Genomic DNA, 12,775 nt, shown 5'->3' with positions numbered 1-12,775 from the left:
TTATCCAAATTTAAAATGTAAGCTAAACTAAATCACAACACCTAGTGGCTGCAGACAAACACTTGTGGCATTTCAACTAATCACCAAGGCAGTGGAAACAACACTAAAATAGGAAAAAAAAACAGGTGATACAGAAATTCATTGTACTTTCATAGTTTGCAGTTTATTCCATTACAGGCAGGGCAGTGTCGGGGAGGGATTAAATACATTCTCATTGTGGGGCAGGGAGGGAGGGGAAGCAAACTAGGTAAACATGAACAAGACATAGTTGAATTATTCCACTTTAATATAGACCAATTTGAAGATCTGCCAATAGGATGGATAAATAACTTTCAGATGAAATATTCTTTTTTTCCTATATGTCAATACTGATATCTTAAATATAGTTATCATCTCCTTATCGTTATATAGATGACTTTTTTTTGTACACGACTCTATTGGAATTGGTTTTTAAAGACATCTGCATAAATAATTACACATAGAAGATGGTGCTGTACACATTATGGTGGATAGTAATACCGTGCCTTCTTCCAGCAGTGTTTACTGTTCGATCAGCTGCAAGCAAAGCAATTTGACACAGAAAATTGCTGCCCAACCTCAGTGTATTGTGAGAGACTACTGTGTAGGAGTGGCAGTTTGAATTGAGTAGCATCAGACTGTAAACTGCGCGCAACGGTCGGCTGTGAGTGGCCACAGCAATTCCTCAAGTGGCAAAGTGTAAATCCCTACGGTGACTCCAGGTTTGATGGTGGTGCTGCACTAAAGGTCAGTGTGAGCAGGCTGTCACACAACAGCACGTCTCACCACTATGAAACATTAGTAAAAAGAGCATATTTTCACCATGCCATGGCAGAATATGTATTAATTCAAACAGAAATAAAGCTGAAATATAACTTATTACAATTGGAAAAGTCATTAAAAAAAATCTCCACACTGTCCCATAAACAGATATAAAACACAGACATCTAACCAATCCATTGCAACAGCAAAAAGGATAATACCACCAATTAGAGCAATAAAAAGTGAAAACAATATCAACAGTAATAAATAATGAAAATCGCGAGCCACCGGTTCAACACCCAGACTGATATGGTGGACCGTATGCCCATAGCTTCATAATAGAGGAGGCATACAAAATGTCCTAGCCCATAATTTTATTCAGTCCAAACAAAAGAATGTTTGAGATGGACCACATTAAAGGGAAGCAAACACCTTGATGTCCAAGACGGCCATGAGCACCTTGAGAACAAGAGAAATGACATCCTTTGCATTACTTTGCAAGGATACAAGGTTTGGACCAGTTCAATAACCTGACAGTCGTAAAAAGCTTTGGAAAGGCTGAAGCGTACGCTGATTAGAATTTGTGGAGCTGATAAGAGCTTATTTACTGAGATTTAATGACAAGAACTGTTTTATACCAGTCATGCTACTCTGAAATGCGTGAAGCATGCAGTCCCTGACCTTGGTACATTGCTAAGAACCTTCAGGTGGGTAAATGACAACAACTACTAGCAATTAAATTACTGGTTCAAATATGAACACAGTGAATCCCAGGTGACAGAAGTCATTTGTTTTTTTTTCAATGATGAAGGTCATGGCAGTGTTTAAGGTCAGGATGGCATATTTTCCAAAGTGTTGCTGTGTAACAGTCTATATGCAGAGCAACAGAATACCTCCTGGACAGGAGATTAATGAACACAGCCTGTATTCTTTTTAAGTAAAGCAAATATTGATTTACAAATACAAAAATTAAATTTAATAAATAGATTTGGCAATAAATTGTATTACTTTTTTTTGGCAAAAGAGGGTGGGGTTAAGCAATAAGATGTGTGCAAGAGTATCCAAACTACTTCCATCTAAGTGGCTTCTCAGCAATTTCTCTTTTTCTTTTTTCTTTTTTTTTTAAAAAAAAAAAGAAAAAATCATGCACTACAAATAACCAAAAGACTTAAAAACATCCATAGGCGTCTATAATAACTTTGTCACAATCACAACATTTTTTAAGACACATTAATTCTCACCACTGTAACACGCTCTCTTTCTCAAAGTCAATTCTTCATAGACCTGAGGATCATTTCATCTCGCTTCTCATAACTGAACGGCCGTACTCATCTTCACATTCCTGATTTTGCAAAAAAAACAAAAAACAAAACAAAAAATAAAGTAACATCTGGAGAAGCTGAGAGTGCAGGAAGTTGTACAGTACATCAATGCAGATGATGTGCCTATGCTAACCTCTTCTACAGTGTAAGGTTTTGAATCCCTGCTCAGTTAACTGTTCTCCCTTTAATTTCATTAGGTCAGGAAACTAATGTCAGTGCTGACACGTCCCCAGGTTAGTGGGACTACATTGTTTTGGAATGGCATTGTGAAGCTACAGTTATTATATTAACCCAAAAGCATTACAGCCCCCTGGCATGCAGAGAGAGGTATCTTTTCTCTTAGTCTTTGCAATGATGCGAAAATGATATAAACAGCGTTCAAAGAAGACACCTGAAGAATGGAAAATCAGTCGCGACTTGGTCCGCCGCTTTTCCTGACATTTGGTCTCTGATGAGTGACTGCATTCCATCACATGCACAAACTGTGATATGTTTTGAATCTCGCAAGACAACACTCCTCGTCTCGGAGTTGTTGGAGGAGGAGGAGAAGGAGAGGAGGAGGGACTGCTGGAGAGCTGCGAGAGCACTACACCATGGACGACAGTGTGTTCTCCTCGGGACAGTGGCAGGGGGGAGATGTTCGTAGGGAGTGGATGACTGGCAGGGTACCCTCTGCGGGTGACAGGTCGTTGAGCTCCTCAGACGACGAGAGAGGGAAGGAGGGGGACAACGAGATGCCCGAGGAAGGGTCAGCAGATCCAGCAAAAGTGCGCGGGGGCTTGGGCACCAGGTTCGGCTCCAGAGTTGCTCTGGCCAGCAGCTGTTTGTCGTCCAGCTGCTGGCCATTTCCTAGACACTCGCCCTGCCCGAAGGAACCTCGGCCCGATTCCGACTCTTCGTCAGACAGCTCCAGAGGTGGCGAGCTGCTGCCGTCCAATTTGAAAAGTGAGTCTAAGTACTGGGCGAACTCCAGCACTGCCTGGCTGGGATTTCCATTGGACAACTGGGACAGAGGCGTAGAAACGGTCTCTGTACCAAACTGTTTCTCTGCTGCCTCCAGCTCCCAGTCTTCCTTCACGCTATCAGTCGCTCTACAACCAATCTGTGGGCTCAGGGGAGCATTGGGTGTGCTACCGGGGCTGTAGACACCAGGTATTTGTTGATGTTCACCATCAGGAAGCATTTTTGGATTTGTATTAAGGTCTGGCTTAAGAGGCTGAGGCAGGACACTCTGGTTGGGCAGAGTTGGGGAATGGTGTCCACTGTAGCGAGGTGTGGCCGGAGACAGGCGCATGGGGTAATCTGGGGTGGATTCCACCGGGGTGAAGAAGGGCCCGACCTCCCCGAGGTGCTCCGGCGTCTCCGGGCAGAGGCAGTCGGCAGCCAGCAGTTCAGTGCGAGAGCTGAGCGACGGGTTCTCCTCTGGAATGGGAGCATCCAAAGGAAACGGGAGGCTGCTCAGCATCGGCGAACCCCGTAGAGCAGCGGAGGAGCGCCGGGAATCCAGACTGTAGAGGGATTCGGCATCTGAGAGACTCTCCATGACAGCGAGCGGCGCTTTGCGGTCCCTCAGCTCCACCGCCAGCCGCTCTTTCGCTCCACGAAGCACTACAGGCACTGGGGGAGGAGGGCACTCAGAGAAACCATCCAGGGATATTTCAGACTGGGCACAAGAACTAGAGGAGAGGAGAAGAACGGGTTGGAGAGTCGTGACAGGGAGAGGGTGGAAGGACGGATCAAGAACGCGCACGCGTGCGCACACACACACACACACACACACACACACACACACACACACACACACACACACACACACACACACACACACACACACACACACACACACACACACACACACAAAATGGGAAAACAGCTTACAGAGGGTTAAAGAATGTAAAAATGAGATCTCGTTAGTATTCAAACCACACATCTAGATACTGCAGACTCGGGGAAAACAAACATTACACAAACTAACATGACCTAAAAAGACAGGGAGGAGACTGGGGCGCCAGAGGTGAATCCTAGTGGCAGACCTGCTCTTGTATTAGCATCTAATACAGGAGTGGTTTCACAATCCAACCACTACTGAAAGGAATTCATCCTGACTTTGGACAGGGGCTAAACCAGAGGGGGCGTGGTGGGAACTGAATACTACCATACGTTGCAACTGCTCTGTGGTCAGACATGGTGCATGCGTGCATGAAAGAGGGGAGCACAATTTGCAACAAAAAAAATTAGTATTATGGCATGCCTTGCTTACCGTAACAATGTTTTTTGTCTTTTTTTTAATTAAATAACACAAACAAAACACACAGAAATGGTGATTTAGAGAAAACAACAAAGCAGCCGTTAGTATCAGAAATAACATTTACCAACAAGTTCAAGTAGAACAAATCCCCAAACATAATCCATACAGTTTAGGAGGGCGCTTCCTTCATTACAGGTAAAGTTTAAGGGGACGTCAGTATGCAGCTCAAAACCATTTTCTCTTGTGCTTCAAAACACTCATAGCAGTGCCTGGTATACTAACCGAACACTACTGTTCCTGCGGTGGTGGACTGTAGGCGTCGGCTGCTGAGTTGTTGATGCATCCATGAACAGGGACTCGGGGTTCAAGTCCACTTCTGTGGGGCTCACCATGATCTTGGCTGCAGAAAGCAAAGCTGTTTTCCCTTTGTTGTAGTTCTCAAGCACCTGCCACAAGCACAAGGGTATACACAGGTACTTTTTGAGCATTGAGCTGAGGGTTAAAGGAAATTGTGAGGCCACAAGGCAATGGGGTAGAGGGATAAAAACATAGTCATAGTTCCCAATTAAGAAGGGAACACAGTTTCAGGTGTTACAATGACCTCCGAGATTGTCATCAGTTGGGCTGCACAGCTGTTTAAATGTATTGGATTTATATTAAAATTTGCTTTCTTTTTTTTTTTAGATCAGTGACTAAAATCAAATGTTTTTTTTCCCCCCAGTAAAATAATGACAAAAAAACATTCTTGAGGGTTATACGGGTTTGGAAACACCTTGTTCGCTTCCATTCCCACTATAAGAGAGCACTCAGCACATGCATTGCATGCAGACAGAAAGCAAAGGACTATAATTCACTTTTACTAAGTTAAAAATGATTTTATCCTTGAAAAGCTCAGTGGATCTTTATCCAGCAAGGGACATAATTAACCATCTTAATAAAGCATGTTGTAGTTCAGTTTCATTTTAGTTCAATCTGAAGGTGAACTGACACCTACTCCCACTGACAAGAAACACCTACAGTACCGTCATGTTGCCCAAGAAACAAAACAAACAAAAAAAAAAACCTGCTTGACAAAACTGTAAGAATGACGTGTTAATTGGTCAGGATGTGTGAATGAAACAGAATTAACAAGCATTACAATTACAAAAGGGTTTGGTTATCTTTAATTGGTTAAAAGACTAAAAGAAAAACAAAACATAAAACAAAGGAACGGTGAGGACATAAACATACACAAAATGTAAAACTGGTACGACAGTGGAACATAAAATGCAATGAAAACACAGGCTGAAAGTCCATGAGAGCGTTGGTGAGATGGCATCAAAGATAATGGCGTTCACGATGGTAGCGGTTGCAGAGATGGTTATGGATGACAAACCAACGCACAGAACAGAACATAGGAAAACATGGCTGATGGCATTAAGAACAAAGATTGCCGCCGCAAGTGAGTTGGTGCAGATAAGCCCAGGAAGTCTGATGACGAACATCACCTGCACTTGTTAAAACAATGAAAAAACAAAGCAGCTGTGGATTTTGTTCCCAGATAAAGGCACTTATACTTGGAATATTGCTTCATGCAATAATTTAATGCAATCCCTAAGACCATCAAAAAAGAAAGACAAATAACTTATGGAATCACATTATAAAATGAACATTGGAGGAGAACAATTCCTTTTTTCAGTCTAATCGTCATCTACGAGTTTGCCACAGTTGAAGAGCAGCAGCGGCGCACAGCAGCGCCTTGTATTTATTATTACACAATTGTTTCCTCGCACCACTCCTTACACCACTGAAGAGTCACTGAAAAATTCTGTGAGAGAGTCATGAATGAGGAAGAGAGCTTTTAAAAAAAGGGGAAAAAGGAATGAAGGGGAAATCCGGAGGAGAGCGGCAACTCCAGAAACACCCAGCGGTAAGGGAAGAAAGTTCATGTGAAAGAAAGGTTGAGGTTGTCATGGAAACCCTTGTGAACACACACACACACACACACACACACACACACACACACACACACACACACACACACACACACACACACACACACACACACACACACACACACACACACACACACGTAAAGGAAAAGAAACTTGGTTGATCGAGGAACAGGGTTTGCCAGTTTAAGCCACAGCTCTCAACCTATTGTACCGTAGCTGTGAGAAGAATTGGGAGGAATGAAAGGGAAGATGGATCGTACATTAATACAAATAAAAATAATCATCATAATAATAATCATGTTAGAGAGAGGATGGCATGTGCTCTGACTTGCTTTCTCAACTGTGGGCATTTTTATTTAAATCTTTCCTTCAACGCACTCTGAAGTCGTCCAATGAACCTGCGTGGGCTCACTTGCATGCAGCCATCAGTTATGTCATCAAGCTATCAGAAAGACTTAATGGAGGAGTTTATATATATATATTTTCTGCACTGATAAACCATTGGAGCTTCTTCACATTTTGTTCTTCTGTGGTTCCCTTAAGTGGAGGAAGACTCTCGACACCTCCCACGTGCTAAATAACAGCGCAGTCTTTTAGGAAGGACTTTCTGCCGTATGCCCTGAAAAAGGCCTTGCAGGCTGAAACCTGCAAGGCTAACTTTAGAGAATTAGAGGAGCTATTTGGCACTAAGTAATGTCAGGAGTGCAATTAGACTCATCAGATGGGATACTGGAAAGAGGCACGACAATCAGCTCGGGCTGGGTTTTCTGCTGAACAACTGAGTCATCGTCGGCTGAAAGAGCTTCTGGCTGGGGCTCGCAAAGTGGGGAGACGGTCACTGCGCACTGCTGCAAGGCAGAGGTAGAATTTGGCAAACGAGAAGGAGAAAGAGAAGGAGGAGGAGAAGGAGAAGGAGGAGGAGGAGAAGGAGGAGTTGCACAGTCTGCATCTGAAACAGAGGAAGTCAGACAGACAGACACAATCTCAGCCTCTTTGTCTTTTTGTGTGGGTGGTGACGAATCGTGGGGAAGAGAAACAGAGTTTAAATCTGTTGGCAAGGGCGGGGGCACAGTGGCACTGAAGGCTGGTAGACTGATTTCCAGTTCATCTGGCTCTCCGTATTCCTGTTCAGACAATGGACATAATGGTTCCAGTACCTGTAGAAACACCAGAGCTGTCACGCGGCAGACACACACACACACACACACACACAGACACACACAGACACACACTGACATGCTTGATTCTAAAGATGCATCCAGAGAGCCAGGGAGAAAAAAAAAATAATCAGGGAGCAGATACAGAAAGTAGAGAAGATCATACTTGCACCTTCCATTGCAAGATAAGTGCAACCCCTATTGCAGATCCCATCGCATGCAAAAAAAACCCCCCCACATATCAACACCAGTAATCTGAAAGGAAATTCAGTGCTTCTGGTTCACGGACTCAAGATGGCACCATAAGACCAGGAGTGAAAGTTCCCCATGCTTGACATCCACAGCCATGTGAAGGAAAAGAAGTTCTGATGTTAATGCATCACATGCACCAATATCACATCAAAACCACTTATATTTCAAACCTGGAAATGTTAAAAACAGTTAACAAGAGATTTAAGGGGTCTATTGCTAAAAATCTAATCAAAATAAGATCTTTAAAGCAGTTAAAAGCTTTTTTTTTTTTTTTAAAGAAATGTTCCCTGGCAAGCCAAGCTGACAGACGGCTTTGCCTTCTAAAAATAGTCCTGGTTTAAAACTCTCACACAAAACCATCAGGTTGACTTTCAGGGAGAGGAGACACTTCTAAACCAGTCCAAACAATTCTAAATCACATCAATGTTTTCAACACATGATGACGATAAGATATGATGATCAGAGCAATGTTACCAAAAATGTTTATTCACAAATTCAGATTTTTTTTTTAAGCGAGCTTGATGCAACACACCCACCATGATTTTTTTTTTTTTTTTTTTTTCAAACAAAGCCATCACACCAACATTCCAAAATCCACCCCACCCGTGCATGCACACAGGGAGAAGAAAACAAAACAAAACGAAACAAAAAAAGACAGACCTTGTTGAGGCCCTCCATCACCATGTGAGGCATGTGCTCATTAAGCATGGCGGGTGATATGATGACCTCGTCAAAGGCTTTGTTGTCGCCCCACAGAGCTGAATAGGTCGGCTCCTCCTGGCCACAGCTACAGAGGCAGCGCAGAGAGAAAGCGAGAGAGAGAGAGAGAGAGAGAGAGAGAGAGAGAAAAAGTCCGTCAGTCGTGCTGATGATGGCGCTGCAACACACAGACACGGTGAGACTGCCTCGGTAACGCTCCATCGCAACGAAAACGCATGTGAGAAGAACAAACTAAACTGGGCCGAAAGAGGGTCGATTATTTCTTTGCTGCAACACTGCAGCTTGGCAGATAGGAGTGAGCGGCAGGATAAGCTTCTCGGCACTGGCAGAGAAGGTTTGGCCAATGTCTCCGCGTACACAGCGCGGCCGCTCATCCCACAAATGCATGTTCCCTACAAGTGTGGCACCATTTAAAAGGGAATAAACAGGCTTTCCAACGGTCTGAAGATGTATTGCCAAGAAGCACTGTTACAACATAGCAACAAGCTAGCAACACCAACCAAACCTCACCTTTCACGCCAAGAGCATGAAGAAGGAAAGTTATACACTGACGAAGATCTGGTCGGTTCAGCTTCATCGACACACCAGATTCAGAGCAGCAACCACGTTAAAGCAGGATGACCAGTTAACACTTGGTGACGTGAAGTTCAACTAAAATACATGCGGTGTCACTGCAAGTCACCCTGCCTGCAACCTGTATAAGACATACTGTATGTATATGTGTAACTTTATAGATAATATTTTTCCGATATGAAAGAATAGTGACAGCAGATGGATCAGAGAGAAGCACCATGACGCATTACAAACCCACAAAGCTGTGTAGCTTTTCACACCGAGCTGGAGAATTATTACATTTTTTTTTAATTTTTTTTTGGTAAATCACAGGTGTGAACAAAAAGTGCTGCTTTCCTATAGGGTGGCAGTGTCCACGCATTAGTTATACAATAAAATGGAAAAAAACACAATAAAATAAATTGGCAGCCGCACTGTGTAACGGGCCGAGGTACTGAACCTCTGACGGCTGAGGCAGACTGCCACAAGGCCGGTTTTCCTCACCACGTCTCGGGCGGGTGGTTGTGCACCACATGGATGATCCTGCCGGGTGGGTACAGGGGTGTGGAGGCTGACAGGGCGATGCTGAGGTCACTGGGATGGAGCCACAGGCAGGCGCTGGGTGGCGCCGCCGGCTGAGTCGGAGCGCCGTTGTCCTCCAGCGGAAGCTCAGACTTGGGGATGCATTTAGTGCCTCCCGCAATGATCCTCCACTGCGGCACAGAGGGGGAAGAATTTTTTAGCGTTGTGACATTCTAGTCTAGTCGAGTCTAGGAGACCAACAGCATTATTGTGCCTTTTATTAGTCCCGGATGCACAAAATACTGTTTCATTGGAATCACAAACCACTTTACTGCCATGAAAAATACAACAACAAAAACAAATAAGTTATATTGGAGTCCTCTGCACCTGGTGCAACAAAATAACAACACTCTTCATTATTATGCTCAGGTTATAATAGGTTATAATAAGGTTATAATAAAGTAATCACATAATGCAAGCCTGTAGTTTGTTGTTATCAGTCAAAGCAAACTGAATGCGACGCTGCTTGGAAGAGGGGTTTTTTTTTTTTTGTTTTTTTTAAATAAAAAAAAATCTTTGTCCATAATGTTAGATTACTGGAGGATGGCTGAGGAACTTTTCAGCCCTCGGAGATGAAGTCACCTTAGGCTTTTGGCTCTTCTGCAAGACTTCCAGAAGGTGGCGTCGGAAACCCTCCAGCTGAGAGAGACCAAGTCTGGTGGAGGAGAGAGGCAGCCAAGGTGTCAGTGGCGGCAGCGCTGCGGACAGGTCAGCGTTTCACAGAAAGCTGCGTGCGTGCGAAGGAATACCTGGGAACCAAGTCCTTCCCGAGGACCACGGATGTCACAAACTCTTTGGAGTACTCCATGGCATCCTCACTGGACAAACACAACGAGACCAAACTGTTAGTTTATGTCGACAGGACATGAAACGAGCCAGCATGTGACAAACCCAAGTCTTGCTTCACATCTCTTCTTAAGAACAAATGTCTGCGCTTGATGAGACAAACTTTTTGTTTTGAACCCAACTGGAACACCGTGTGTGGGAAGTTGAAGTTCTCTCGCTGGTTTTTCACTTTCCATACAAACATTTCCAGCTTGTTGGTTGTCAAGTTTTAACAGAGAAGCTTCTCTCCTTCTGTGTTGATTTTCTGCCTCGAACTGGCTGCTCTCACGCTGTTATCAACTGGGCACTTGTCTACAACAAATATTAAGGCCACACATCTGCCAGACAATCTTCGTCAGGACTGGCTGAAAACTGGAAATGACGGATCAGAAATAGCAAAAAAAAAAGAACGAAAGAAAACACAACAAAAGAGAATCCCCATCCTTCTCTTTTATCTGCAAGTCACGTATAAGGGAAAGTAGTGTCGGAAAAACAGCAGCACAGTTTCCACTTTTCATTTGCATGTCGACAAAACATGTTTACATTTGAAAAACGTTGCTGGGTAGGGGAAAAAAAAAAGAGGCTAGACAATTCCGCATTTTGAAGGGGACAATCGCAGAAGACTGAACAATAAAAACAGTAGAAGACACACTAGAAAGACACACAACTGTTTTGTACCTCAGGGTAGATTTTTGTTGGGAGGGAGGGGGATTCCTTCTCGTGGAAAGGTTCATTGAGAAACACAAGAAAACTAAGCGGTATAAAGAGGATTAAGAGTGAGTATTTATGCAAATACTTTTCAGTGTTAAAGTACAACTGAAATCCAAATTACACATTGTGAGTGACAATAGATCACTTACATTTGTAGAAAAAAATACAATCTGATTTTGGGTCAAGAAACAAAAGATTTTTAACGCGAAATAAAAAAATTTGGAGATAGTGTTCAAAAAATTTAATTTTGTCTTCATTATCATTACCCAAAAACCCCTTCAGATTTCCAGAAAACATCATATTTTGTCCTCTGTGTCAAACCTCCATAAAAAAACAAAAAAAAAAACAGCTTCCAGCTAAAACTGATGCTTTGTTCCACCGTCTGCGTGTTTCTCAGGGGATGTAAACAAGGCAGCAATGAGCGGCGGAACAATCACATAGCCGGGGGGTGTGTGGTCACAAACCTGCGCAAAGTGGTGTCTTTGGGAAGCAGCACCCTATGTGACATCATTAAGTGGCTGTTTCCAAAAACGTGTTTTTGTGTTTGTGCAAACAAGTACGGATGTTTCTCATTTTAGGATCATCGCTATAAACGACGGTAAAGAGAATTTTGTGCAATTTAGAACCAGAAATTCCCAACTTTGAAAGCTCACGACACTTAATGTCCTTTGTTCGATCGGTTGTGTCAATAAAAAAAGAAAAAAGAAAAAGGAAAGTGCCCCGACTCCAGTGAGATATCTGCTTAGTAATTGTTGCTCTGCAGCCTTCGGTAATCTCTCAGTAGTGACTCCAGACTCGTGTGCATGGCTCACACAGCTCGGCGCTGCAGCAGGCCAGCTGTAAGGCACAGTGCTGGACGGCGCTCAAGTCCAGCCAGACAGAACTGGCAAAAATTGCAAAAATTGCAAAAAAAAAAGCCTACTCCTCTCCACACAGAGTTCCCGTGTTGCTTTTCTGACCGACAAACCTTCCGGTAGGAAAACAATCAAACCTGTCTGGAACACGTGCCGCCTCTAAACACAGCGGGATTAAAGCGAGCGAAGAAGCCAAACGAGCATTTAAAAGCTTCCTGCGCAAACACGCTGGAAGCGGATGACTAACGCGCTCCAGCGCGGCCTCTCCGCTATGATAGGCGGGTGACTCACCTGAGAAGGCCACCGGGCGGAGAGTAAGAGTAGCAGTGGAGGGTGGGGTACTGAGGCCTGAGCAGGAAGGACAGGATAGCAGCGGTGCCGGCTCCCAGGGAGTGACCCACGATCACCAGGCCGTAGTGCATGGTGCCCTTGTTCTGCCAGGGAGACACACACGTCACTCACGTGGACGTTTACGACGACAGCGACGCGGCAAGGCGAGCAGCGTACCAAGTCTCTTCCGAAGGCTTGCGACAGGATCATTTCCTGCTCCAGCTTCTTCTTAATGTACTCTGCAGAGTAAACCATCCCCTGGCAGAGGAAAGACAGACAGAGAGACGAGTGGAGGATGGAAAAAAAGAGCAGAAATATAGACAGGAAGTTAACGTAGGTGTTTTTTTAATTTCTTCTCTCAACTCCAGTGACATTTGACAAATGAGCTGACACTTGAGACAAAGGCCAACGGTCCTCGTTGGAACGGTTCTATTATGGCAGACAACTACTAAAAAAAAAAAGGGGTGGGGGTGGGGTTAAAGGGGAAAGATTGAGGAGGTCAGCAAGT

General features: G+C 44.0%; 1 protein-coding gene across 3 annotated transcripts in view; it reads right to left on the bottom strand.

Annotated features, from left to right (window-relative positions):
• Positions 1-137: 137 nt before the first annotated feature.
• dagla (diacylglycerol lipase, alpha) overlaps positions 138-12,775 on the bottom strand; it is a 31,362-nt gene continuing 18,724 nt past the window's right edge. For 2 of the 3 annotated variants that reach the window (XM_076021712.1, XM_076021703.1), the window contains exons 13-21: positions 12,445-12,525; positions 12,229-12,371; positions 10,297-10,365; positions 10,130-10,202; positions 9,470-9,678; positions 8,354-8,480; positions 4,633-4,796; positions 4,363-4,380; positions 138-3,778 (exon numbers count right to left, since the gene is read on the bottom strand). In XM_076021712.1, the coding sequence (XP_075877827.1) occupies positions 2,689-3,778; positions 4,363-4,380; positions 4,633-4,796; positions 8,354-8,480; positions 9,470-9,678; positions 10,130-10,202; positions 10,297-10,365; positions 12,229-12,371; positions 12,445-12,525 (1,974 nt within the window). In that variant the 3' untranslated portion in view covers positions 138-2,688. The remainder of the gene's footprint in view (positions 3,779-4,362; positions 4,381-4,632; positions 4,797-8,353; positions 8,481-9,469; positions 9,679-10,129; positions 10,203-10,296; positions 10,366-12,228; positions 12,372-12,444; positions 12,526-12,775) is intronic. The other variant, XM_076021721.1, reaches the window with a different exon arrangement.

This window comes from Nelusetta ayraudi, unplaced genomic scaffold (genome assembly GCF_046127955.1).
Source record: "Nelusetta ayraudi isolate G7.1 ecotype Tasmania unplaced genomic scaffold, CSIRO-AGI_Nayr_v1 ptg000002l, whole genome shotgun sequence".
NCBI classification, from domain to species: Eukaryota; Metazoa; Chordata; class Actinopteri; order Tetraodontiformes; family Monacanthidae; genus Nelusetta; species Nelusetta ayraudi.
Note: the sequence above shows the minus strand (reverse complement) of the source record. Positions and strands in the feature narration are given on the sequence as shown.